Below are 23,302 nucleotides of genomic sequence, written 5' to 3'. Positions count from 1 at the left end.
TCCTCTGCAGACAGAAGAAACTCAGCTACAGAGAAGTCTTGGAACGCACGGCCCAGGCTCAGCACTTTCTGGGAACTGAAACCGCCCGGCTCGGGAAGGGCGTGCTGGGAGCAGGTCGCTAAGTGACCGAGGCCACGTCAGGTTTGGACTCAAGTGTCCCAATGACCCATTTTTGTTCTTTATAAATAAACAGTCGCGTTAAAAGAGAAATCAGTAGCAAGCTGTGAAAGTCAGATGGTTCTTAAAACCAGTAGCTGTGTATTGACAGGGGATGCCCACAATGCATCTGTCTGAACCATTTACTTGCGGCAGAAACAAATGATGTTATCCCATCTTCTCAGCGGGCCGAGCTGAGTAATAGAACCATTAAGTAATTTCCTTATGGGAAAACCCACAGAGCTCAATTTCAAAACCATTTCTAACCCAGTCTTCCGCGGTCACCTCGGCCAAGGCAGAGGATATTTGAGAGGTTTGGTATTTGCGTGTGTAGACGAGTTAGATCAATGAGGTCAGTATCGGCAGCAGGACTTCTGACACCGTCACCGAGAAGGTGGAAGGACAGTACTCACCAATACTGATTTCGTCATCTGTTTCGGCATCACCGATACATTCAAACTGGAAATCTTGCAGAGACTGGGAGAATTTCTGGACTGCCACAGACAGATCTGCAATTGAAAGTCAAAACCGTGAGCTGAAGGTGCCAGTGGAGTATTCGAGTGTTTCTACATGGGGTATTACGATGTGGATTGAAAGTCTACATTAATCAGAGTGTTTAAAATACCTGTTTGACAAGTCTAAGTGGAATTCAAGAGGACTGCTGAAGAAATGCTTTAGGAGCTGGATCTGCTCTGCTCAGAGGGATTTGCCCTTTAAGAGAGAATTCTGCTGCCGGTCTTGGATTATCTGGAAGCCAATTTCCAAAGTCTTTATCAAAGAACTACCATTCACTCCTTATAAATGGAGCCCTTATAAAAATGGAGGAATGCCCCCGGGGTTGCCAGTGAGAAAGAAAACAGCCAAGCTTTGATTAGAAAGGGTCGCCACGCCACTCTACACACAAGGCGGGGCAGGTAGGGGACGCTCTCTTAACAGGCGCATTCTGGAAAGAGCAGCTGTTTACAAGTGACCTGTGATTTACAGGAGACTGAGCTACATATGCGTCCGTTCAGGCTTTAGCCGGAACAAAGCCTGGCATCTGAGTAACCCCAGAAGAAGGATTCGTCCCAATTCCCGGACATTAATAAAGAAAAGCCAGGATAATAAGAAGCAAATCCCTGCCATGGAGAAGTGCACTCTGGAGCCAGTCTGCCTGGGTGGAAAGCCAGCCTCCCTCTGACCCTGTGACCTTGGGCAAAGTGCTGAATTCTACTGGGCCTGCTTCCTTCTTCGTAAAGGTGAGTTGCGGAGGCACAACCAGCTCGCGGGGCTCAGGATGGAGAAAGCTGACATTTGCCAGGTGTTCAGAAGGGGGCTGCTCTGATCACTCAGGCTGGCCTTGCCAGGAGGCCTGCGCCAGCAAGAGAGTGCTCTTATCTGGAATCCACACTACACTTCATTTAAAGCCATCCTCATGGGCTAAGCCGATCTCTGAACCCTGATGTTTAGTTCACGCAACCTGACAAAGACGCGCTCCTTGGCCAACCTTCCGCCAGATTCCTCCGAGCCTCCCTTGAATAAGCCTTGACCTTGGCTCCTCCTTGACCTCGACGCCCATCTTTGCGGGTTTTAGCAAGCATCACACCAAGTTAGTTCAAAGAGATTGCCTCCCCCTGGATATCTGACCAAATCCCGCCTGTCCCAACTTCGACTTCCAAGTCTCTGACCTGCCTTCAGCAAGAATTCTCCCCCCAAGTGATCCCCTCAGCGATTTTCCATCCACTGATGACTGCCCCCCACCACGACCTGCTCATTGGCTATACATCCCCTCGTATTCTTGTTGGGTGCAGAGCTGAACCCCCTTCTATCTCTTTCCTATTTTGACAGTTTGGACACCCCGGCCAAGACTATGGAATAAAATCCTCCTTATCACTTCAACGCGTCAGAATAAAGCGTCTTAAAGAGGATCATTGTGCCCCCCGGGCCTACACATGAGCCAGAGCTTACCACAGTCACCCACCATACGCGAGCCCCTGCGGCCGCATGCCGAGTAGAGGAGGCGGCGTGACACGTCCTCTGGGCCAGCCAGGCCGGGCGTGCGACACGCTGAGAAGCACCCACACGCCACCCCCAGTCACGTGTCTTCATGCTGGACCCGGGAGAAACCCACTGGACTTGACTTCATCAGCAAGGCTCACGGGAAAGCACGACCCGGGAGCACGTATGAGATGGTGCTGATGAAACACCAACGCGCCACTGCACGAGAGGAAGGCGCACGCCGGCATATTTACGATAACTCACGCGCAAGCCGGGGAGCTGCGGCCGCCTGGCCCTGCACAGGAACTGTGGGGTGACTCCAGAAATCTGCCTTTCTGGGGAACAGGCACGACCACTTGGTCCGCTGGCACCAGGCAGCGCCTCCTGCCAGCCAGCTGTTCGGGGATGAGGTTAAGGACGACGCGGGAGGGACACCCTCAAGCACACCCTCGCCGATCACGGGTGGCGCAAAGAAAGACACACAAGGGTGAACGCGGGGACGGGCTTCCCCCGAAAGGCACGACACAGCAGGGCACGAGGCTGGCAAATAGATGGGGGCAGAGGTCGGCGGGTACGTGCTCCAGCGGCCAACGCCACCGCCGCCGCCAAGGGCGCAGAGGGCCTGCTGCTCTTCCCACAGGAAGGTGCCTTGGATGCCAGGCAGCTCTCGCGCCCAGTGGCCCTGCTTTGGGTCCACCCTGTGTGGCCGGACATTTGCCCGTGAGGGGATGGGGACCTTCGGGTGCTTGATGAAGAAACTATATTCTTTCCTTTCTCTTTGCTGCACACTAATTGTATTACAGCTCCTTTCCATTAAAGGTCTTACACACACAGTAGGTTTTGTCTTGATGCAACGATGGCAGAACATGCTTTGTGTGACAAAAGCACCTTTTCTCAGGGTGCACACAGGTCTCCTGTGATGAGTCTGGGATGAAGTCCATCCCCAGAGTCAGGCCCAGAGGCCCAAGCAGGGGCCGCAGTCACCGCATCCCAGAGCCTGTGGCTTCCGACCCGCAGCTTCTTCACGAACCCACCCAGATCCCGATCCCTTCCAAGACTGCCGTGAACATGATGTGAAGTTGGCTGAGCACCAGGCCTGGTACAAACAGAAACTTGAAATTCGGGTGATCAATGAATGTTCACTATGAAATCACTATTTATTATGATGGGAAATACAGAATATGAAATATTTTCATGGCAGGCATAACATTTAATCCGCGTATTAAATTACCGTCTCCGGTCGGGCTTCAATGAAAATAAACAGCAGGGCAAACCTCTAATAAAGACCAAACAGTTTGTAATCCCATAAATGAGCTGTGTCTGGCAGGCTGCTCCAGACAATTCCAGTCTAAAAGCAACAAACAGGAACCAATACTTGGCTGGATTTTATCCGCCGTTTCTATAAAGCTGCAAATTCTGTAAAAATGAACAATCCAAAGCCACAAAGACCTCACGGTTACTACACCCCAAGTTAAAAATAGGATGTGCAGAGGATGAGATAAGCCTCCCTTCTTCCCAGCCTGGGGGGGGAACCTGAAGGGGCCGGAGGGGTGACAAGGGGCAGCGCAGCCTCTCGGGCCTCCTCCTGCAGCCGCCACTCTCCGCTGCCTCTGTGGGGTTTTTCTCTCTCACACCCTCCCCTTCTGAAGAGTTTGTCTTTGGCCACCTTGTCCTACCTTGATGCGTCCTGGCCTCTGAACAGGTACTGTCCACACCTCTCTGCAGCCAACTCCTACACGGCGATTTGAGCCTGGACGAGGGACTCCCAGCAACATTTCCTAACCGCCCCTTACCTTACTTTGATTCAACTGAGAAAATGGTTCCTTTCTTCTGCAGCACGCAGCCCCTGAGCGCCTCCCCAGCTTCCAGCCACACGGGCTGGGCCCGGCAGGCCTCCCCGGTTCCTGGCCCCCCATCCCACGGCCTCTTCCCTAGTCCACTCACCCACGCCCACCCTTGGCCCCGAACCTACAACTTGCTCTGACCAACAGGTTCGGTAATGGCAAGTATTGCTTGCGGCCAGGATTCTCTTGGCCACGAGAAGTATCTACTGAGCCCAAATGAGGACTCTGGGGGTTCACGTAGGGGGACCCCACCTGCCACAACACACCTCAGCCCGATGCCGACTCTGTACCCAACCTCCTTCCACCAGCTCCTTCTCTGAGGAGGCCACGCACGGCTGTGCTTACAAAACGGTTCCCCACGTCACCTGTCACAGCACCATGGCTCCCGGAGGCCGCTGGAGCACGCCGCCGGCCGGCCCTGCCCGCGCACCCTCCGCCTCCAATCAGGCCGCCAGTCTCAGCCGGAGCTTAGCGAAACTCTCTCAAGGTCCAAAGCCAAGTCATCCTCTGGACGACAACAGCCCACTGTCTTCCTTGTGACCTTCCAAGGTCTCCCGGCGTCCTCAGCGCCCCACGTGAGCCGGACCCCACAGCGGAGGGGCTGCTGTCGACACCTGGTCCTCCAGAGCAGCTGGCTGGGCCGAGGAGGGAGCACGAAGCCCCTTTTAAAGCGCCTTTAAGACCTGCCTGGCTCCAGATTTAGTTGAAAGCCATGCGCAGGGGACAGCACACCTGCCGCCACACGCCGACACCCCTCAGCACGCAGCACCGCGCACTGAGGCGCAGGGAGCAGGTCGCAGCCGCGCCCCCGCTCTCGGTGGGAAAGCGCAGAGGACGCTGGGCAGCTTCACCATCTTGCATTTAAAAAACACACATTCCGTGGGTAAAGCGCAGCTCCCTTGGATTGACTTCTGCATCTCGTCCCTTCCATCAGGCAGCAGTTTGGTGCAATCCCCACGGTGCCGAGAACCGGCAGGTACCGGGCAGGCAGCTCGCTCCATCTCTGCGCGATGCCGCGCCGCCGTTTGTGCCCAAACCCGCGGCCGTCACGGCACAGCGAGTCCCGGTGAGGCCGGCCCTTCCCATAGTCCCTGCACCCAGCAGAGGAGCCTGAACTGGACACTGCCGAGGAACAGAAGCGACGGAGGGATTTGCCTCGGGAAAGGCAGGCTGGAGTCCTCGCGGGCGCACCGGGCAGGCGGCCAGACCCAGGCATGCTTGCAGCTGTGAAAGCGCCCTGAGGAGGGGAAACCAGGGTCGCAGCTGGACATAAACCCTGCCAGAGGTGCGCTCAGGAGCCACGACGGCGGGAAGGGTCTCAGGACCTTCTGGGGGGACGGCACAGGAACGCAGAGGCCTCTGAGCCACGCGGCCCGGACTCCTGACACCCTCGCCCGAGTCTCAACGCCGCGCGGGTGAGCCTGGCGGAGGGCGGACGCAGCCAAGTACTGACGGCCCAGAAACTCCAATCATCAGAGATTCGAGGTTTTATTTCCTCGCATCGTCTTCAAACACAACCAAGTCTCATTTTAAAGAGGCATCAGGGAGGCGTGTGTGCCAGGACCAGCATTGCACGTCTAGTAAGAACTTGATCGACCATCATCGCTTTAGTCGCTGTTATTCCACGTTGAAGGAGGAAATCAGCGGCTGGAAAGACAGGCCCTTCCTGGCTCTCGCCCACCGCCCCACACGGCGCCTACCTGGCAGAACCAAGAAAAACTAATCCCGTCAGGCCACGTTCCAGATTCACAACTCAGATGCAATTATTTTTAACTTTTTTTAAAATTTTATTTTATGTATTTTTTACATCATTTTTCATTTTTGCATAATGCATGCATTTTCATCTTGGTTACAGTCCCCACACAACTCCCACCCCCTTTGTTTTGATCCTACTCCCTCCCCACCCTGTGGTGCATCTCTGCTTTACAGCTGCTTGCAAATGTAACGCCGCCCAAGTGCTGCCCATCCAGGGAAGCACCAAAGGGGTCACTCATGACATCAAACCGCCCCTGCTCCCAGGTAGGTTTGCCGAGTGCATGTCCCATCGACTGCTATGATAAAACACCCTACCGCCTGCGATGACTGCGTGAAACCCCCAAGGATCATCCCAGTGGTTAGTAAGTACCCAAATTCCAGCATTCCTCAAGAATGCTGACCCCCAAATTTCTGAACCCCAAAATGTAATGTTTAGCCAAGCCAAGAAAGGAGCGAGCACATAAAATCTCCAAATTCCTCAGGACTTCAGACGGCGTGACAAACCTAGAATGAGGGTGCAGCTTTAGCAGCTGGCCGCGTTCACTGTGACAATATACTGGGCTCTTCACGCCTGTGTTTTTACTGATCTTCCGCGGCCCAACGCGAGAGCCTAGCACCAGGTAGTATCACCGTGACACACATGGGACGCCACAAGACGTGACGCGGTGCTGCTATCATGAATCGTGGTGGGAGGCAAGGGGCTGAGCCCCGTCCTGGACGGGCTGGGAAGGATGCTGGCTCCTCGCCTGGTTCTTTCGGAGAGACAGGGTTGTGCCTGGGCCGCCGGGAGCTAAAGGCACAAAGGTCACCGTTCTCCATCGACACAGTGATTTTGCAAGTTGTTTACTTTTTTTTTAATAAATTTTTTTAAAGGTAGATTTATTTATTTATTTATTTATTTATTTATTTATTTATTTATTTATTTATTTATGCAAGCACTGGGGACAGTCAGAAGCGTAGGAGGGTGAGAGGATCCACCAGAGACAGAGCGGGGAACAGAACAGGCAGACTGACGAAGTACACTGCTGAGGGGAGCAGCAGGCGCGGCAGGAGAGGTCTGCGTACCATGTGGGACCCTCGCCTGGTGCCGGGGATTGAACCGGTGCTGCAGAGGCTACGGGCAGCTTTGCAGCCCAGTGCTCAACCGCTGCACCACCAGGGGAAGCCCGCAAATTGTTTTCTATTGACTTGTTAGCCCACATCGACAGGCATCACTTTTCTGCCGTCCCCGCCCGCTGTGCATCACCAAAGCAACTTGAGAGGATTTCAGGAAAAGGACGTCTTAAAGCTCAGGCCACGCTGTGCACCCCACCTTTAAGGCTCCACAAGAAAAATGCTGGTCTCTGGGACGCGGGGCTTTATTACTTTTCCTGCTCTTGTTTAAATGGCCAGCGTTCCACTTTTCCGACCTCAATTTTTGAAACCCAGATTTTTTGGAAACTCTCCCAAATGAACCAGTTTACATTTCAATTAGATGCATTTTATCATGTGGTTATTAGTTCCAAAGAGAATCAACTCCATGCTCCACATTCACAGCTCAGATGCTGGTCTTACATAACAAAGCCTTGTGCCTGTGGGGTTTAAACAAATGGACACTTCGGCTCATGACGCACAGCTGGAAAGAAGGAGCCAAGGGTTGTAGTCCAGGTCCTGCTGGCGTTTATTCACTACAGGACCTCGTGGGACAATAATCCTCTGGGCCGAAGGAGGTGATATCACAGATGCTATCTGAGGTCCGTTCAAAAAGACCACCGTGGGGCCTCCCCGGTGGCGCAGCAGTTGAGCGCTGGGTTGCAAAGCTGCCCGCAGCCTCTGCTGCGCAGGTTCGATCCCCGGCTGCACCCCGGCCACCGGAGGAGGGTCCCGCATGGCGCACAGACCTCTCCTGCCGCCCGCTGCTCCCCTCAGCAGTGGACTTTGGTCCTTCTGCCTGCTCTGCTCCCCGCTCTGGCTCTGGTGAATCCTCTCACCCTCCCGCGCTTCTGACTGTACCCAGTGCTTGTATAATAAATAAATAAATCTTAAAAAAAAAAAAAAAAAGACCACCTTGGCCCTTTGACCCACTGGATCTAAATAGCTTACTAATGAAAGCAATTTATGGACTCAAATCAGAAATCATTCTTCTTCCTAAGGGACCTCCAGGAACTGCGAAGGGACTGCCTCCACCCGCTTACGGTCACGAGCCTGAAACCTCAGCTACTCACGACTCTGCAAACACAGGCACTGAGTCCCGGGGGAGGAAGATCCAGGGGGGAACCCCAGTCACTGAATGAGACTCTGGGGCCATTTCGGTCCTGGGAAATGTTCTTTCGAAATTTCCAAGGAAACAAAGGGAGAGTCTGATGCCAGCTGTACTATGATAATCGGTTAACGTCACAACACAAAGGCCTAACTCTGCACTGTAGTGAAAACAGCACCGTGCCCATCCAGGAGTCACCAGCCCGGCGGGGAACACCAGTGTGAGGACAGCGTTTGACTATCTGAGAAAGAGGCAGGAGATGGTTTGAACCACGAGCAGGAACAAGTTCAGGGAAAGAAAAGGGGAGCAGTCCAACCACAGGCTTCCCCCACTATCTGAAAGCATGGTGCTCCTATTCTGCAGGTGAGTTTTGGGGTCTGGGAACGCAATGACCATTCACTTGCATGGAAAAACCTCAGCATTCCCAGGCCCCCTCAAAATGACCTACGTCACACCAAATAGAAAGTCTACTCTCGGATAATGAGGGACCCCTGGATGGCCGTGGTAGGGATGGCTGCCCCACTGTTTCCTGGCGTGATCGCCAAGATCTCCTAAAAATCAGCACAATTGAAACAGAAAGACAGGAAGCCTCGGGTTAAAGCTGACCACCTGCAGGGCTTCCCCAGGCCTGACAGCAGCCTCAGGCACACAGCGTGGCTTGGGTAAGGACAGGCAACTTCCGGATCCAAGTCAGTACTTCCCATCCAAGTTATTTTACCAAAATTATGCTCTGCTTTCGCCAGGAGACACTGGAGAAAGTCCCACAAGAAGTCTGCTTCCCGCAGCATCTCAGTAACGCGGGCCTCTCTAGAGCTTCGCTGAGACTTGGCGCGCTTGACTGACCCATCCTTCAGGTTGCCGGTCACTGAGAGGGCAGGAAGCGAGGTGTCCATCCAGGCTAGAACCAGAGCCAAGCCCAGGCCACGTCCGGTCGACGGCTCAGGCGCCTCCTTCCACTCCCCTCCATTCACACGCTGGACCCTCGAGCCCTGGGAGGAGCAGGCACCGGAGCTCACTAACGAGAGCTCTCCCTCCTCTCGACGTGTTCTCTGCACGGCGGCCTTGCACGCCCGGGGAGTCCAAGATGCAGGACGGAGGCCTGTCCCTGTCCGCGCCCCTGCCCAGGAATAACCACGCTTCCCCCACGCCGAGCAGCATCAGGCTCCTTAGAACAGGAGAGTGAGTGTAACCACAGCTGGCACCTTGCTCTGCATTTATCTTCAATAACCCAGATAAAGTCTCCAGGCCACACCCACCCTGGGACGAGCTTCTGGCTGGAGACTCTCCTGGAGGAGGCAGAAGAGCAGCGACGAGAGGCCGACCTGCCGCCGCTCTCGTGTTTTCTGGCAATCAAGCTCCTCCACGTTCAGGAACCGCGGCCTATAAACTTGGCCTTCGAGGCATTTCTCCCCCGCCCTATGCCTCCTTCCCCTTCCCCAGAACATAAAACTCCCGGATTCTAGTGCTCACAGCTTGCACAGGATTATCATCAAGTGGCAAAGGGAAGCGCTTGGGCTGCAGACACACAGGTCAGGAGCCTGGTTCCCAGAACGTCAACCTTCCCTGCCTTGAACCATCGTCTCTGCTTCCTCACAGGCTGGCTTCTCTCTCACAGCCCCGCTGGGAAGGTGGGACAGCGCCAGGAGCCCTGGGGCTCACCCTAGAGAAGTGTTTCTTGGAGCCAAGAGCGGGGGGTGGGGGGTTTTTGGGGGGTGGGCGGTGGCCCTGGTGAAAACTTATTCAGCATAAAAGTCACGGAGCCAGGGCGTCTCGAATATGTGTCGCACTTGAGATTTCGCTGTCAGAGCTGACGGTCAGAGACGACGCAGCCAGGATGAAGATGCTCCAGTTCTGACGAGTCCAAAATCGCAGGGAAAACACCAGACTATTCAAAAGGCCACTTCAAGCCTGCAGGATCTCTCTCTCTCTCTCAGAGTCTTTCCCGAGACGGCGCAGGGAAGAGCCTCAGCTGGACGCAGAGAGCCTCAGCTGGACGCAGGGTGGGGTGGGGTGGGGGGGGGTGGGGGCGGCTGCCTCAGGAATGAGGAGGTTATCGAGGCGTTTCTAAGCAGGGAGCCTCCAACAACATGAACGTGAGGGGCGTGAGAACAGGCTTTCTGCTCACCCCACTTCCTGGCAGCCTTTCAGCACACAGGCCAGCAGAGACTCGTGTTTACAGAATAAACCAGAAAAGAGGGGCTCGTTAGAGGGGCTGGGGTCGGGGGGCGCTCACATGCACGCCCAGCACAGTGCTCACACTTGAGCATTTTACATTTAAAAGCTCTAGAAAAAATAAGCGGACAGAGCATCCTTCACTGTGCAAAACACCGAATCCTCCCAGCTCCAGCGAGCGAGTGCATTTACCCAACTCCGTCACGCCAGCCGGTCTGTCCATTAACATTCTCAGGGAGAAGATGCAAGTTGAAGTTATGTTTCAGAGTCACAGCGCAGCATTTTTCTCAGATCTCAAGCTTTCCAATCCTGACGTCGTCATGTTAAAACGAGGAATGTTTCTCCCACTTGATGTAAAACCAAGAGCATTTTCATTACCGAGGGTCAACCGTTCCTTATCTTGAAGATCATTTTGCTTAAACTCGGACTAAAGACAAGCAGTTAACAAATCTCAAATGACAAGACTAATACTTGCTGCCCCCCTCGCTTTTATTTTTTCCTTAAAAAAAGAGGAAAAACAAAAAGCAGGACGGTGAATTCTAAGGTAATTCTACTGAAGAGGCTACCATGGCCACATTCGTCTGTTTCTGTGGGTTTCCTCGTCTTCACCCTGGAATTCTGGAAAATCATAAGCTCATCAAAAAGATCTCAATCCAGGTGCAGCTTCACGAACCCCTCAAGTGCCTGCTCTCTTCCCACCTACAGAGATAGTGGCCACTGAGCTGGGTGCTAGTCAAGCCCACAGCTAAACATGGAGCTGACCCTGGCCAGGAACTCCTGGCTGAGATATTCCCACCACGACCCCCACCTCCTGCTTCTTCATAGTGAAAAGAAAACATTCAAACTTGAGTTATAGGAATAGACAGATTTCCATGTGGCTGCTTTCTCTGCAACATGGACTCTTCTAGAAGTAGCACGTCTGTAGTGCACTTTGTCACCTGATGGAGGAGGAGATATTGCTTATAAGCTCACACACTATTCTTACCCACCAAAAATCATAATCTCGGGGCTCCCTGGTGGCACAAGGGGCTAAGTCTCAGCACTATGATGCTATTGGCAGCCACTGTGGCACAAGTTCTATGCCCGGCCAGGGAGCTACCCACATGGCGCAGCAGACCTCTCCTGTCTCCCCGCCGCTCCCCTCAGCAGTGGACTTCAGTCGATCTGCCTGTCCTGCCCCCCACTCTGTCTCTGGTGAATCCTCTCACCCCCCACGTCTGGCCTGTACCCCAGTTCTTGTATGCATATTTAAAAACATAATAAAAATAAATAAAAAATAAAAACCATGTCTCACATGGCCTGTTCTCAAAGACTGAGTCTTCTTTTAGCACCAAGCAAAGGCCTACTGTGTGCAAAGCAGCAGAAGGGGCTCCGATTAGGATTTCTCCCTTGGCTTACAAAGAGATGACAGTCAGATGAGAAAGAAATGGCCACTTGAGCATGTTCTGAGGAAGAGGATGAAGAAGGAGCCAAGTGGGAGGCAACTAGGGACGGACTAAATCGTGGCAGAGGACGCAGAAGCCCACGGCCACCATGGAGCTCAGCGCGTGCCGGGAGCCGGGATGTAGCCTGTCGCCCTTGTGCACCCATAGCCGTGCTTAGCTAGAGAGCCACTGCAACGTGCAGGACGTTTCAGGGTGTTCATTCGTGCAAATAAGCTGCTCTGAGGCTGGCACAGAAGGCGGTGCTCTCGGGAGCATCCAGGACGGCTGTCAGCGCTGGCTGGTGGCAGCCAGTGTCATCACCAGTGGAAACAGCAAGCGGACAACAGTTGGAAAGGACCGTAGTTGTATAATGATGGCAACGACCATAAACCTGACAGTCCCCGAGCAGACCCTGGGCCGACACCCCCTCATGGCAGCAACACACCACCCCAAGAGGCCCTGCACACACGCAGTACGCCACAGGGGGAAAAGCCGGGCCCGAGAGAGGTCACCGGACTCGCCATCTCTGGGCCGGGGAGGGCTGGGAGGCAGTTTCTCGAAGGGGAGAAAACGCTTACAGAGCCACACGGCTGTCATCATTGTAAATAAAATTAATAATGAATCTTTAACATCATCTAAAACTAGTCCATCCTCATTTCTCCACTTACCTTGAAAATCTGTTTTCTGCTTTTTTACAAGAAAGGGGCCCAGCAGCGCCTACTCCAGGTATTTATTGGTGTGTCCTGAGCCTCTGTGAGGGGCATCTGAATAGAAACAGGCCCCCGACCTGTCCTCTGCCTTCCCTCCAGCCGCTCGCTCGCTGCCTACACTGCTGCTGTTGGTTTGGGGAAGGACCCGAATTCTGGATCGGGCCCAGGGCTTCCGCAGAGTGTCCTTGAACTTGTCCTTGAACTTGTCACCCAGTCCCTGGTGTTGTCTGGAGTCAGAGTGTGGAAAGGCTCGAGCAAGCAGAGGGGGATCCAGAATTATGTCTGTCCTGCCCTTTGACCACAAAATGTGACCTTTGTTTCAGAAGAAAAACTGCTTTGCTTTTTACACAATCAGCACATGAACTTGCTTTTGGGAAAATTAATCTGGGCCTAAGTGCTTAAAATCATTCTACACCCCAGAAGGGGTGCTACTAGAATTAAAAAAAAAAAAAAATCAAGAGGGAAAACACAGCTTCAGACGGGAAAACACTCACACCCCTTCCGGGGCTGGTGGGCTCTGGCGAGCCCCGGCTCTCGGCGGGGGGACAGGGCGGCAGGAACCAGGAGGCATCATCTGTGCACCCAGAGACCCGCGGTTTCTCCAGCCAAGTTTATCCCAGGAAGGCAGCTCCGGGGGTTTCCAGCACTTTTGCTCTCAGCAGAGCCGTCCTCAGTGAAATCCAAGGATCCCCCTCCCTCGCCCGCCCCCCCCAGGAGACCCAAGAGGGAAATCTGACACTACCACAGAGAAACCAGGAGAACTGCAACGGCTGAGAGTCCCTGCTGAGCTGGGGTTCTCCCTCCCTCCCTGCTCACCCCCAGGCTCCTGAGCAACAAACCAAGCAAGATGCCGCCCCCAGAGCCCAGTTCTAGATGGTTCCAGCAGGACGGACCTCACGACTTCTCATCGCCCTGCTCTCCAAGTAAACCTTTCTTTGCTTTACGCTCTTGATGTCTGGACTCTGCGTGGCGTCCCACACCACCTGGGGGGGCAGCATGCGCCCGACACACGTCAAGTCACACTCTGGAGGCCTCAGAGAGACCATGTGGGAGGCTGCCCATGCCCGTTCCTCTGACTCCCCAGCCCTGCAGAGGCCCAGCTCTAAAAGCCCCAGCCAGACTGGAATTGATGCAAAGACTTCCCGAAGCAGCAGCAGCGAGAGGACATGGAGCGGCTGTGCCAGGGGAGTCACTCTCCGCATTTCCTCTGCCCAGCTGGGCAGCCTCGCAGGCGGCCAGGGACCAGGGGGATTCCACACTGGACAGGCCACAGCAGAGGAGCAGGGATCCATCTGGCCTGGCACTGACTTAGTAGCGTTCAACTCTAAAAACCCATAAAATGAATCATAAAAACCATTTACCAGAGGACAGCCAGCGCAAACAGCAGCCTGGGACGCTCGCACAGGTCTCAGGCCTCACAGCGCAGCGAGAAGGTGGAGCCCGGTCGCGCAGGCCCGGCCCAAGGCTCTTGCTAGGGCGACTTCACGCCGTCCTGCCAGCCGCCACTGTGCCAACCACCTCCTCACAGGAGGCTCGAGGCCTCCGGAGACCGTCTCTCTTGGGGTTCGCAGCACCCTGGGGAAGCTGGCAGGTCGGCACCGGGGAACTCCCTGGCTCTGCCTGGTCTTATGCGATGCCGCGTGGTGGCACCAGTCTGGAAGGGCCGCACCTGGGGAGACGGCACAGGTGGGGTGTCAGGTGAGGCTTCCAGCAGGATGTTTGGAAGCCATGAGGGACAAGCCTTTCCGAATGAAAGTGTCGCCTGTGATTGCAGATGTGAAGAGCAAGGTCAGCAGCCCTGTGGAAGCCCTGGAGCGCAGAGAACGGCTGGCGGAGGGGACTCGACGGCTGCCGAAGTCCCCAGGGTTGCCTGTGGACGCTGCACGCACAGACTCCGCGTCTCCATCAAAGCACAGCGCTAAGGAAGCCGACCTCCGCAGCAGACGCTCAGGAGGCAGCCGGGCTCCAGGGTCGGGCTGCCTGGGCCCACGGTGGGCTCATGTGCTGGAGGACGGGGCGCTGCTGCTATTTTTGCCAGAACTGTTGAATTTCTCCTGCTCCAAAGTCTCAGAAGCCGTGCGATGGTCTGCCCTTACCCCTATCGACGCAAAGCCCCGATGTTTGTGACTGTGTGTGCAGTGTCTGAAGATGAGCTTTTCCAGAATGTGCATTTCCCACTATGGCAAAAACTTGTGAGAGAGAGCCAAAGCCATCACAGGCCATCGTTTCTCCAGACCCTTCGGCCAGTGCAAACATCACAGACCACCCCATGCCGGGGCATCTGCAGGACACCCATGTACTCGCCTGACCAGGCTCTCAAACCACCAGACTGACTCTCAAACCTTAATGCGCCTTAGGGTCACCCCAGGGAGCCTGGGCAAGGCAGCCCCCAATTCTGCAGGCTGCAGCGAGGCCGATGGGTTCCATCCACTCAAGCCCCCAGGGGCTGCAGACAGTGCTCCTGGCCCAGCATGGACGGCGCCTCCAGGAAGCACCCCTCTTCAGGCACCAAGCTGACCTGAAAATCCTATATAAATAAGCACAACTCACTTTTTTTTTTTTTTAAACATGCAATTGGGACAGCTCCAATTACATACTTTCTAAGATTTTTTTTTTTTTTAAGATTTATTTATTTATTTATACAAGCACTGGGTGCAGTCAGAAGCGCGGGAGGTGAGAGAATTCACCAGAGCCAGAGCGGGGAGCAGAGCAGGCAGAAGGACCGAAGGACACTGCTGAGGGGAGCAGCGGGCGGCAGGAGAGGTCTGCGCGCCATGTGGGACCCTCCTCCGGTGGCCGGGGAGCAGCCGGGGATCGAACCGGCGCTGCAGAGGCTGCGGGCAGCTTCGCAACCCAGCGCTCAACCGCTGCGCCACCGGGGAGGCCCACAAACTCACTTCTTTTGAGGAATCTGGAAGCCACCTACTCTGAACACTCCTTCCCATACTCAGCAGTGGGAGGGAAGGCGGGCAGGAGACCAATAAATCCCAAAGGCCATGTCACACACCGGCCAACCCTGGATCAGATCTAAAATGAGCTTGTGGAGTCGATGAGACACAGCACAGTGGGCAGTTTTAAGTCTACACTCCTGGGAAGTCTAGTTTATCTTCTATGAAAAGTCCTATGCTAGCCAATAAATTCCTTTCTATAGCATAAGCTATCTGTGTAACAAAAAATGATGTTGGATATTAGAGTCATGATCAGAGTCAAGCAAAACTGAAGAGGTCATATTCACTATAGGGTTTTTTAATTGCCTGCTTGACAATTAATGCCAGATCGTTATCCCCACAGGCACTACAACTCTCCTTGAATTGACAGTTCATGAGAAAATCCTATATCATGATTTTCAATACCGAGAATTGAGGTGTCCTATAATTTTGTTCTCATGCATTATTACCATATTGGGTGAAAATCTTATTGCCTCACTCAGCTAATAGTTACAGAGTCGTCCAGACACTGGCATGGCAGCATAAAGCTCCCGTGTAATTTGATGCATTTAAAAAAATCTGTGCTTGCCTAGCAGGTCTGACGTAGTGGTGTCGCATGTAAGCAATCAGATCAGACACATACAGTCAGGGAAAGTATCTACACGTTTAATAATCCTTGAAAAAAGAAACGCTTCCTTGATTAAGTTTGGGCGTGAGGAAGGACAAAGAGGGACAGAAGTTATATCCACCTCTGGCACCTTCAAGCGTACTCAGACGTGCTTTAAAAACCAGAAAGCACAATCCGTGTTCTCCCAGTCTATCCTGCCTCCCAAGGCTCCAAGGTGAAAAACCAGATCGTTCACACTCCAGATTGCACCGGTCTTCCGTTTCATGACAATGTTGATAAAAACACACAATTCTAAAGTCTTTACTTGGCTGGACTAGTGTCGCTGCCGTGCAGTTTTCTGGAAGCCACTGCGCCCATCGAACTTGCATCCATCAAGCTCCCCTGACACAAAGAGGGCCTGTTCTTGCTCCCTGACTATGGTCTCCACCCAGCAAGCCATTCAAAACACCAGCTTGTTATGCAACCCTAAGTGTTCAGAACTCAGATTCGCAAGTCTTTCCTTGAACTCCGCAGCACCGCAAACCCTCTAAACACCTGGACAGGTGAGTCTACTTTCTGAGCTGACTTTTACTGAGCGCTTAGTAAGTGCGAAGCACTTTGCCAAGGGCTTTGTAAGAAATCTTACAAAATCCTCGAGGCAATCACGAGTTAAGCACTTTCATTCCATTCCATTGATAAGGAAACTTACCTAACCTAAGGACATAATAAGTTGGCCCTGCATCACTGAGCTCCTGAGTCTGCACCTAACTGGAATCCAGCAGGTGACGCAGACAACTGAGCACAGGCCACGCCCCCATCCCGCCCAGCCCAGTGTCACGCTGGATTTGGGGCGCCTTGAAATGCTTCGCTCTGAGTACTGTGACGTGCACGAAACCGTTGATGAGGCCCCGTGCCTGGCCCTGGCGGATCACCGAACAAGTATCCTGAGTGAGTCAACCTCTTGATCACCAATCTGAACACCCAGGCACCCTCACGACTCTCCGGCTGGCCGAAGAGCCCAGAAAGGACTAGAACGCATTTCCCTCGGTGACACCGGGGATCAGCTGAGTGTCTGGAGACCCGAGGGGGCCCTCGCATGACCCAATGAGGCACAGAACGCCTCCCCCTCCACCTGGTTCTCAAGGCAAAGCCACCCACTGTGTCTGCTTCGGAGGCTGCAGCTGCGGAGCTGATCCCAGACCCGCCATCAGGCCCCCAGCACACCCCCGCACCTGCCTGACATGCAGGGCCTCCCCAACAAGTCCAAGTCCCCGCGCCCCAGAGAATTCTCCAAGCCAGACGTGGCTGTGTGTGTTTTGCTGCATCGAAGGCTCACAGTTTGTCAGGCTCTGGTGGCGATGAGCTGCATCCAGGGAAGCGCGTGCAGGGGTGAACACCAAAGGCGCTGCCGGCCCGGACCCTCTGCAGCCAGCCTGGTCACTCTGCCAGCACGGGCCGAGCACGGTAGTAGCTGCCGGAATGCAGTCCACGTGGGGTAAACCACCCCCCCACCCGCCCTCCGAGCTGACCTTCCAGTGGCAGGAAGTGTGGACTAAGGACGCAGTGAGATGGTGGCTAAGGGCTGTCAGGGCGGGAGGGGCACGGAAGCTGCTAAGTTGAAGACGCCGCAGAGGGGTCTCTCTGGGGCAGAGGCTTTGAACAGGGGCCTACTGCAGGCACAACGGTCACCGAGCAGAACCAGCATCGTGTCCCGGTGAACGGTGGGGGAGCCGCCTGTGGTCATCCTCTTCTCACCAGCGGCGGGTCCAGAGACGCAGCAGCAGCAGCAGCCCAAAGTGCTAGGCGGCCCTCATGCCCCAGAGGCGTCCTGCAAAGCCAGTTTGGCCAAGTTCAAGAGCAGCGCGCCGTGAGCCCACAGCATAATTAAAAATGCCTTGCTGGGCCTCCCTGGTGGCGCCAGGGTTAAAGACAGCGCTGCCAGGAATCGCCAGCCGCTGCAGCACGAGTTCCATCCCCCACCGGCAGGAGCAACCGACAGGGCACAGCAGGCCTCTCCTGTCTCCCCGCTGCTCCCCTCAGCAGTGCATTTCAGTGGATCCGCCTGTTCTGCTCCCCACTCTGTCTCTGGTGAATCCTCTCACGCCCCCGCACCTCTGGTCTGCACCCCAGTTCTTGTATGCATCAATAAATCAATCTTAAAAAAAAAATACTCCTTGCATGTTGTCTGTAAAGTACGTCTTGACCGGAGCTCTGTTAGAAAAAGCAAAATACTCACCGTGTCTGCAGTCTGGGGTCAGACTGGAGCTCAGGGGCCAAGAGAGAGGCCTCCAGGCCCAGAAAAGGAAGCAACGAAGCAACTGGATGGAGGACCAGACTGGGACCCGCAGGCCGGGCCGGACAGGTCCTGCCACATGCTCCCGAGGCCGTGGCTGCGTCCTCCGAGACGGCCACGGCACCGCGTGCAGACAGGCAGCACTCTCCCAGAGGACGGCTGGGGGGGGGTGCCCACCCTCACGCAAACGGTGTCTGTGGACCACTTCTGCGCTCCCCCCCAAAATCATGTACGCTCGCCCCTGCCACCCTCGGGGGACTGTTCCAGGACTTCCCTCACGCTCAGGTCCCTCCTCATCAACCCGCGTCTGCGGTTCCTCAGCCCACGGCTGCCTGGCGAGCCCGCGGGCGAGGACGGGTACAGGTGCCACCCGCGTTCCCCTCAGAGTCCGGGTCTAAGTGGCCCCACGCAGCCCAACCCCGCGGCGCCCGGGCCACCTGCCCCGACTCAGCAGACGCGGCTTTCGGGGACCCAGGAGCCCGCGGGGATGTTTCTAACAACAGAACTTGCTCCCCGACGCCATTCCTGGGGGCAGGAAAACACAGCAAAGAGCCGCTCATATCGTTTCACCTCCGGCAGACCTGCCAGGCCCAGCACGCGGCCCAGCTGCAGGCAGACTGTGCTCCAGGGGCACCTCCGGGAAGAGAGCAGGCGAGTGAGGCCGCGAGGCCCGTCTGCGCCCCCGCCCACAGCTCACCCTCGACGGGGAGGAAATAAAAACAAACCTGAGAAGCAAAACTCCGGGCGGGCGCGAGTTACAACTGGAGAAGGCGACCCTGAGCTCGTCCAGGTCACCCTCGGGCCACCCGGCCTCTCCCCAGAGCCCCTCAGTCACGGAGCCACCCGGAGCCGTGGCCACTGCCACCGGCGGCCTCCGCGCCTGCTCCAGCCTGCAGGCCGTGCGGGCCGGGGCGCCGCACAGCTCGCTCTGATCAGCCGCTGACGGCACGGCCAGGCGCACCCACCCCCGCGGGCTGCGGGCTCCACACCGGCTCTGTCCTTCCTCCTTGGAAGGGAACAAAAGTAACCATGTGAGCAAAAGTCAACTTTAGCACCACTACATTACTTACTTTTAAGCTTTTTTATTATTTATTTATTTATTTATGCATACAAGAGCTGGGGTGCAGGCCAGCGGGGTGGGGCTGAGAGGAATCCCCAGAGACAAAGTGGGGAGCAGAACAGGCAAATCCACTGAAATCCACTGCAGTGGGGAGCAGCGGGGAGACAGGAGAGGTCTGCTGTGCCCTGTGGGTAGCTCCCTGGCCGGGGATTGAACTTAGGCCGCAGTGGCTGGTGATAGCTTCACAGCACTAAGACCTCAATCCCGCGCCACTGAGCACACTGTCTTGGGAACTAGCTCCGCTGCCTCTAGCACAGACTGCTCGCCCCAGCCCACATGCCCGCTCACGCACAGCGGCACCGCTCCCCGGATCCAGCCTGAGCCTGGGAGGCACCGCTCAGGTCTCTGTCTCCTTGCGCAGCTGTCACTGTGGCAGCCTGGGGCAGGGAGGCCCGGCCAGCAGAGGCCCCGCCCGCAGCACTTCCACCATTGCCGCCTGGATACCGCATTGTTCAGCGGGAGGGCGGGTATAAACAGCACACAGGCAAGACTGGATGCACAGATGGGAACAGAAGGAAGCAGCAAATTAAGCCCGCATGTGCGTCGCGCTCATAAAAATAGACGCTCTCCGCCCAGGGAACTGGTCTGCATTTAAAACCAGCGAATTCTTCTACTGTCTGAATGCGCTGGGCGCCTGTGCTGTGCAAAATGCGCTGAATGGCAAAGGTGGCTCAGGAAGTCTTTATCCCATGCGACACTGTTTATCCCAAAGGCAACAGGAGAGACAAAACAAGGACACTCGAGAGATCTGAAGTCGTGACTCCTCCAGCTGCAGCCAACGCCAGCCACGCCCTGGCCCTGGCCTCGTGCCCACCGCGCTGGCACCGAAAGCTGATTACTTCAGTTCTTATTACCTGAGACGCCACGTCCAGGTTTCAGCAGGGCCTTGAAAGCAAAATATGCTCTCGGATAGCAATCTGAGGTTTTTTTTTTAAAAAAGAAACAACACTACCTCAAAGTACAGAGCCAGAGCAAGTGACCCAGAGGCCTCATCTGTAAGTGCTGGGGACTCCGTGTATCCTGAGAGCCTCTTCAAGGTCAAGAGTTAGGCAGGTTTTCGCTTTTGTAAATCTGGAATTTTCATCTTCGGCATATTTTTCCCCAGGAGAACAAAACTGGTCCTGTTATTATTGAAAACTACTGCTATCATTGCAAAAACAATGCTGAAATGTCAGAGCAAGGTGGGAAAAAGAAACTGTCTTCTCACCATCACAGTCATCTAAGATGTTCCCAATCTTACCACAATCATTCTACAGAAATAATTTCAACAGAATCCCTGAAGGCCCACCCTATGTTTTCCCTGCTCTTAGCTCTTCAACAAAACAATCCATTAAATTATGTCAGCTCACTGGTTTCTGGGCCCCAGTCAAGAGCAGGTGAACCGGACTCGGGAGAAGCGTGTCCGTATCACCCAGTCACAGAGACCAGGTGTCCCCGGGCGGTAACTCAGCACCAGCCAACGCCTCAACGAGGGAGCTGTGCCGCCGAGCCCCTGGCCCCAGAGCAGAGATCCCGTCCCCCAAGAGTCGGGGTGGAGGGGGGACAAGAAGCCCGGCTCCAAGGCTGTGAACACTGACCAGGTGCCAGGCCTGCCGGTGCCAGGACGGCGCCACGCCAGGGCGCCCCAGCCAAACCTGTCCCGGGAGCAGAGCTGGGCAGAAGCAGGGCCTGGAAGAATGCCTGGCTCGGATGCGACGAACAGCTTTGCTGAGGATCCCCTTCCTGCTGCTCTTCCTGCTTCCTGGCACCTGTCTCCACGCAGGGGGGTGGCTTCTTAGCCTTAGCAGGCGTGGGGTGTGCCGTGGGTCTCCTCCTGCCAGCGTGACCCTGTTAGTCTGAGCCTGGGGGTGCGTGCGTGCACACACACACACACACACACACACTCTCACACTCACACTCAGAGGAATGAAAGGAGAAAAAGGAGAAAGCGAGGCAGGAAGGATGAGGCTGGCTGGGCGCAGCCAGACCAGGGCCTGTGGCAGCCCACGCCCGGCGGATCTCCCGCCTGCGGGACCAGCGCAAACACTAACAGGAGGCCCAGCTGCTGGCTCCTGATGCCCTCCCTCGCTTCTCCATCCATCTGTTTGTTTCCTCCACATGTCTCCCTGCTGCCATGGAAACTGATGTTAAGTAAGTATCAGGCCAAAACTTCCATCTGAGCTCAAGGTCACTGCACCCGGTCTCCACGGCCTCCTCTGCAGAAACCCCAGACCTGTGTGACCGGAACTACCCCTGGGCATCCAGAGGTTTCTGGCAGTGTTCGACGTGGCCCGCACCTGCAGCAGCAAGAGGAGGAGGAGCGGTAGAAGAACGAGGTGAAGCAGCAAGAAATCTGAGCGCCCGGAGCTGAACCCTGACGGTCTTTAATTTATCCAGCACCCGTATCCTTATTTTTCATTTTTCAATTACTCTCAGGGTCTTTCCAATACTTTTTCCCAGTCAACTCTGTTTTATTTGAAAGCTGACTGGTCTTGGGCCTCCCTGGTGGTGCAAGTGATTAAACATCAGCTCTATGAAGCATCACCTGCTCCCCTCAGCAGTGGATGTCACTGGCTCTGCCTGTTGTGCTCCCCACTGTGTTTCTGGTGAATCCTCTCACCCCCGGCATCTCTGGCCTGCACCCCAGCTCTTGTATGCATAAATAAATAAATCTTTAAAAAAAAAAAAAAAGAAAAGAAAGCTGACTGGTCTTTTCAATCTACCGAGGAACAGCTGCAATGGACAATGTCACAAAGTCCCGAATTCTCTGCAAAAAATTCGGAAAGTGCAGTGGGACATCAGCCCTGTCCCCATCCCCAGCACTGTTCGCTGAATAAGAATTCAAACCTCCAGTCACAGGGCTCAGGACCCACCATACACACATTTCAACAAGTCAAACCAAACACTCTGCCTGGACAAGAAGCTCATTTAAAGGCTCCATCACTTACTGGAGGAGTCACTGCCAGCTCAGTTTTGGGACGGCCCACCCTCCCCGTGTCAGCACATCCCCCAGTGAGCGCTGACCACACACATCACAGACAGCCCAGTCTTGTCCGTCCTGCTCCCACTGGGCCCGCTTTGATTTGGCTCCTTGAAATCCGCTTTTGAACAGTCGACCCACAACAACTTTAGTTCTCATGCTTCATGTGTTTGAAACTTTGTCTCGTTTATTAGTTTTCATCTGAAAACCTTACAGGATGGCCTTGCGCTCTCTGCTTGGAAATGGCTCTGCTTGGAAATGGCTCACTTCAGCACCCCTTTTGCTGCCACCCAAGCTCTGCTTCTCCAAACTGAAATAGTCTCAGTAGAACAAGCTAAAAAGACACAGTTTCTCTCAGAAGCACATGAGCTTGTGCAGAAAAGAATTGTTTTCAAGAACTAGAAAATTTCTTATTTTTTTAAGAGTTGGGGTACAGGCCAGAGGTGTGTTTGGGGGGTGAGAGCATTCACCAGAGACAGAGTGGGGAGCAGAGCAGGTGGATCGACTGAAATCCACTGCTGAGGGGAGCAGCGGGGAGTCAGGAGAGGGTCTGCTGTGCCATGTGGGTTCCTCCCTGGCCAGCCCAGGATCGAACTCATGCTGCAGAGGCTGCCAATAACTTGGCAGCGCTGTCCTTAACCCCTGCGCCACGGGGGAGGCCCAAGAACTAGAAAATTTCCTGTGGGTGTTCACATCGGCTGCTGGACAGCTGCTTACACGGGGACGGACCAGGCCCTGCTTTCGGGGGCTCCAGGGGCCTGCCCTGAGCCCCTCGCCACAAGCCGTGACCACAGACATCTCTGTGGCACCGGAGAACTTCTCTGCCCCCCTCTTCCTGAAGGCAACCGCGGCAGGCTCAGCTCACGCTAGACCGGCCTTCACTCCGCGCACCTGCGTTGTTTTTGAGCCCGATTCACAGCGAGGAGTGCATCTTACCTTCCAGCGTGATCCACTCAACCCTGTGAACATACCCAGCAGGTTTCACTGAACAAGATTCAGTGCCCGTGCTAGCTTCCTTACTCTGCTTATTCCTAACACTAGTTCAATTCACAACATCGACTTCAAGAACGTCCTGAGGTCCTGAGATCACACCCACCGTCTGCAAACCACCAGGACGTC

The 23,302-nt window shown here is 54.9% G+C and overlaps 1 protein-coding gene across 2 annotated transcripts in view; it reads right to left on the bottom strand.

Moving 5' to 3' along the window:
* ARHGAP42 (Rho GTPase activating protein 42) overlaps positions 1–23,302 on the bottom strand; it is a 145,048-nt gene that overhangs the window by 108,783 nt on the left and 12,963 nt on the right. For both annotated transcript variants that reach the window (XM_037504781.2, XM_054692970.1), the window contains exon 2: positions 570–665. In XM_037504781.2, coding sequence (XP_037360678.1) covers positions 570–665 — 96 coding nt within the window. The remainder of the gene's footprint in view (positions 1–569; positions 666–23,302) is intronic.

This window comes from Talpa occidentalis, unplaced genomic scaffold, assembly GCF_014898055.3.
Source record: "Talpa occidentalis isolate TD23 unplaced genomic scaffold, MPIMG_talOcc4v2.1 talOcc4.12, whole genome shotgun sequence".
NCBI lineage: Eukaryota > Metazoa > Chordata > Mammalia > Eulipotyphla > Talpidae > Talpa > Talpa occidentalis.
This window is presented reverse-complemented; position numbering and strand designations above follow the sequence as displayed.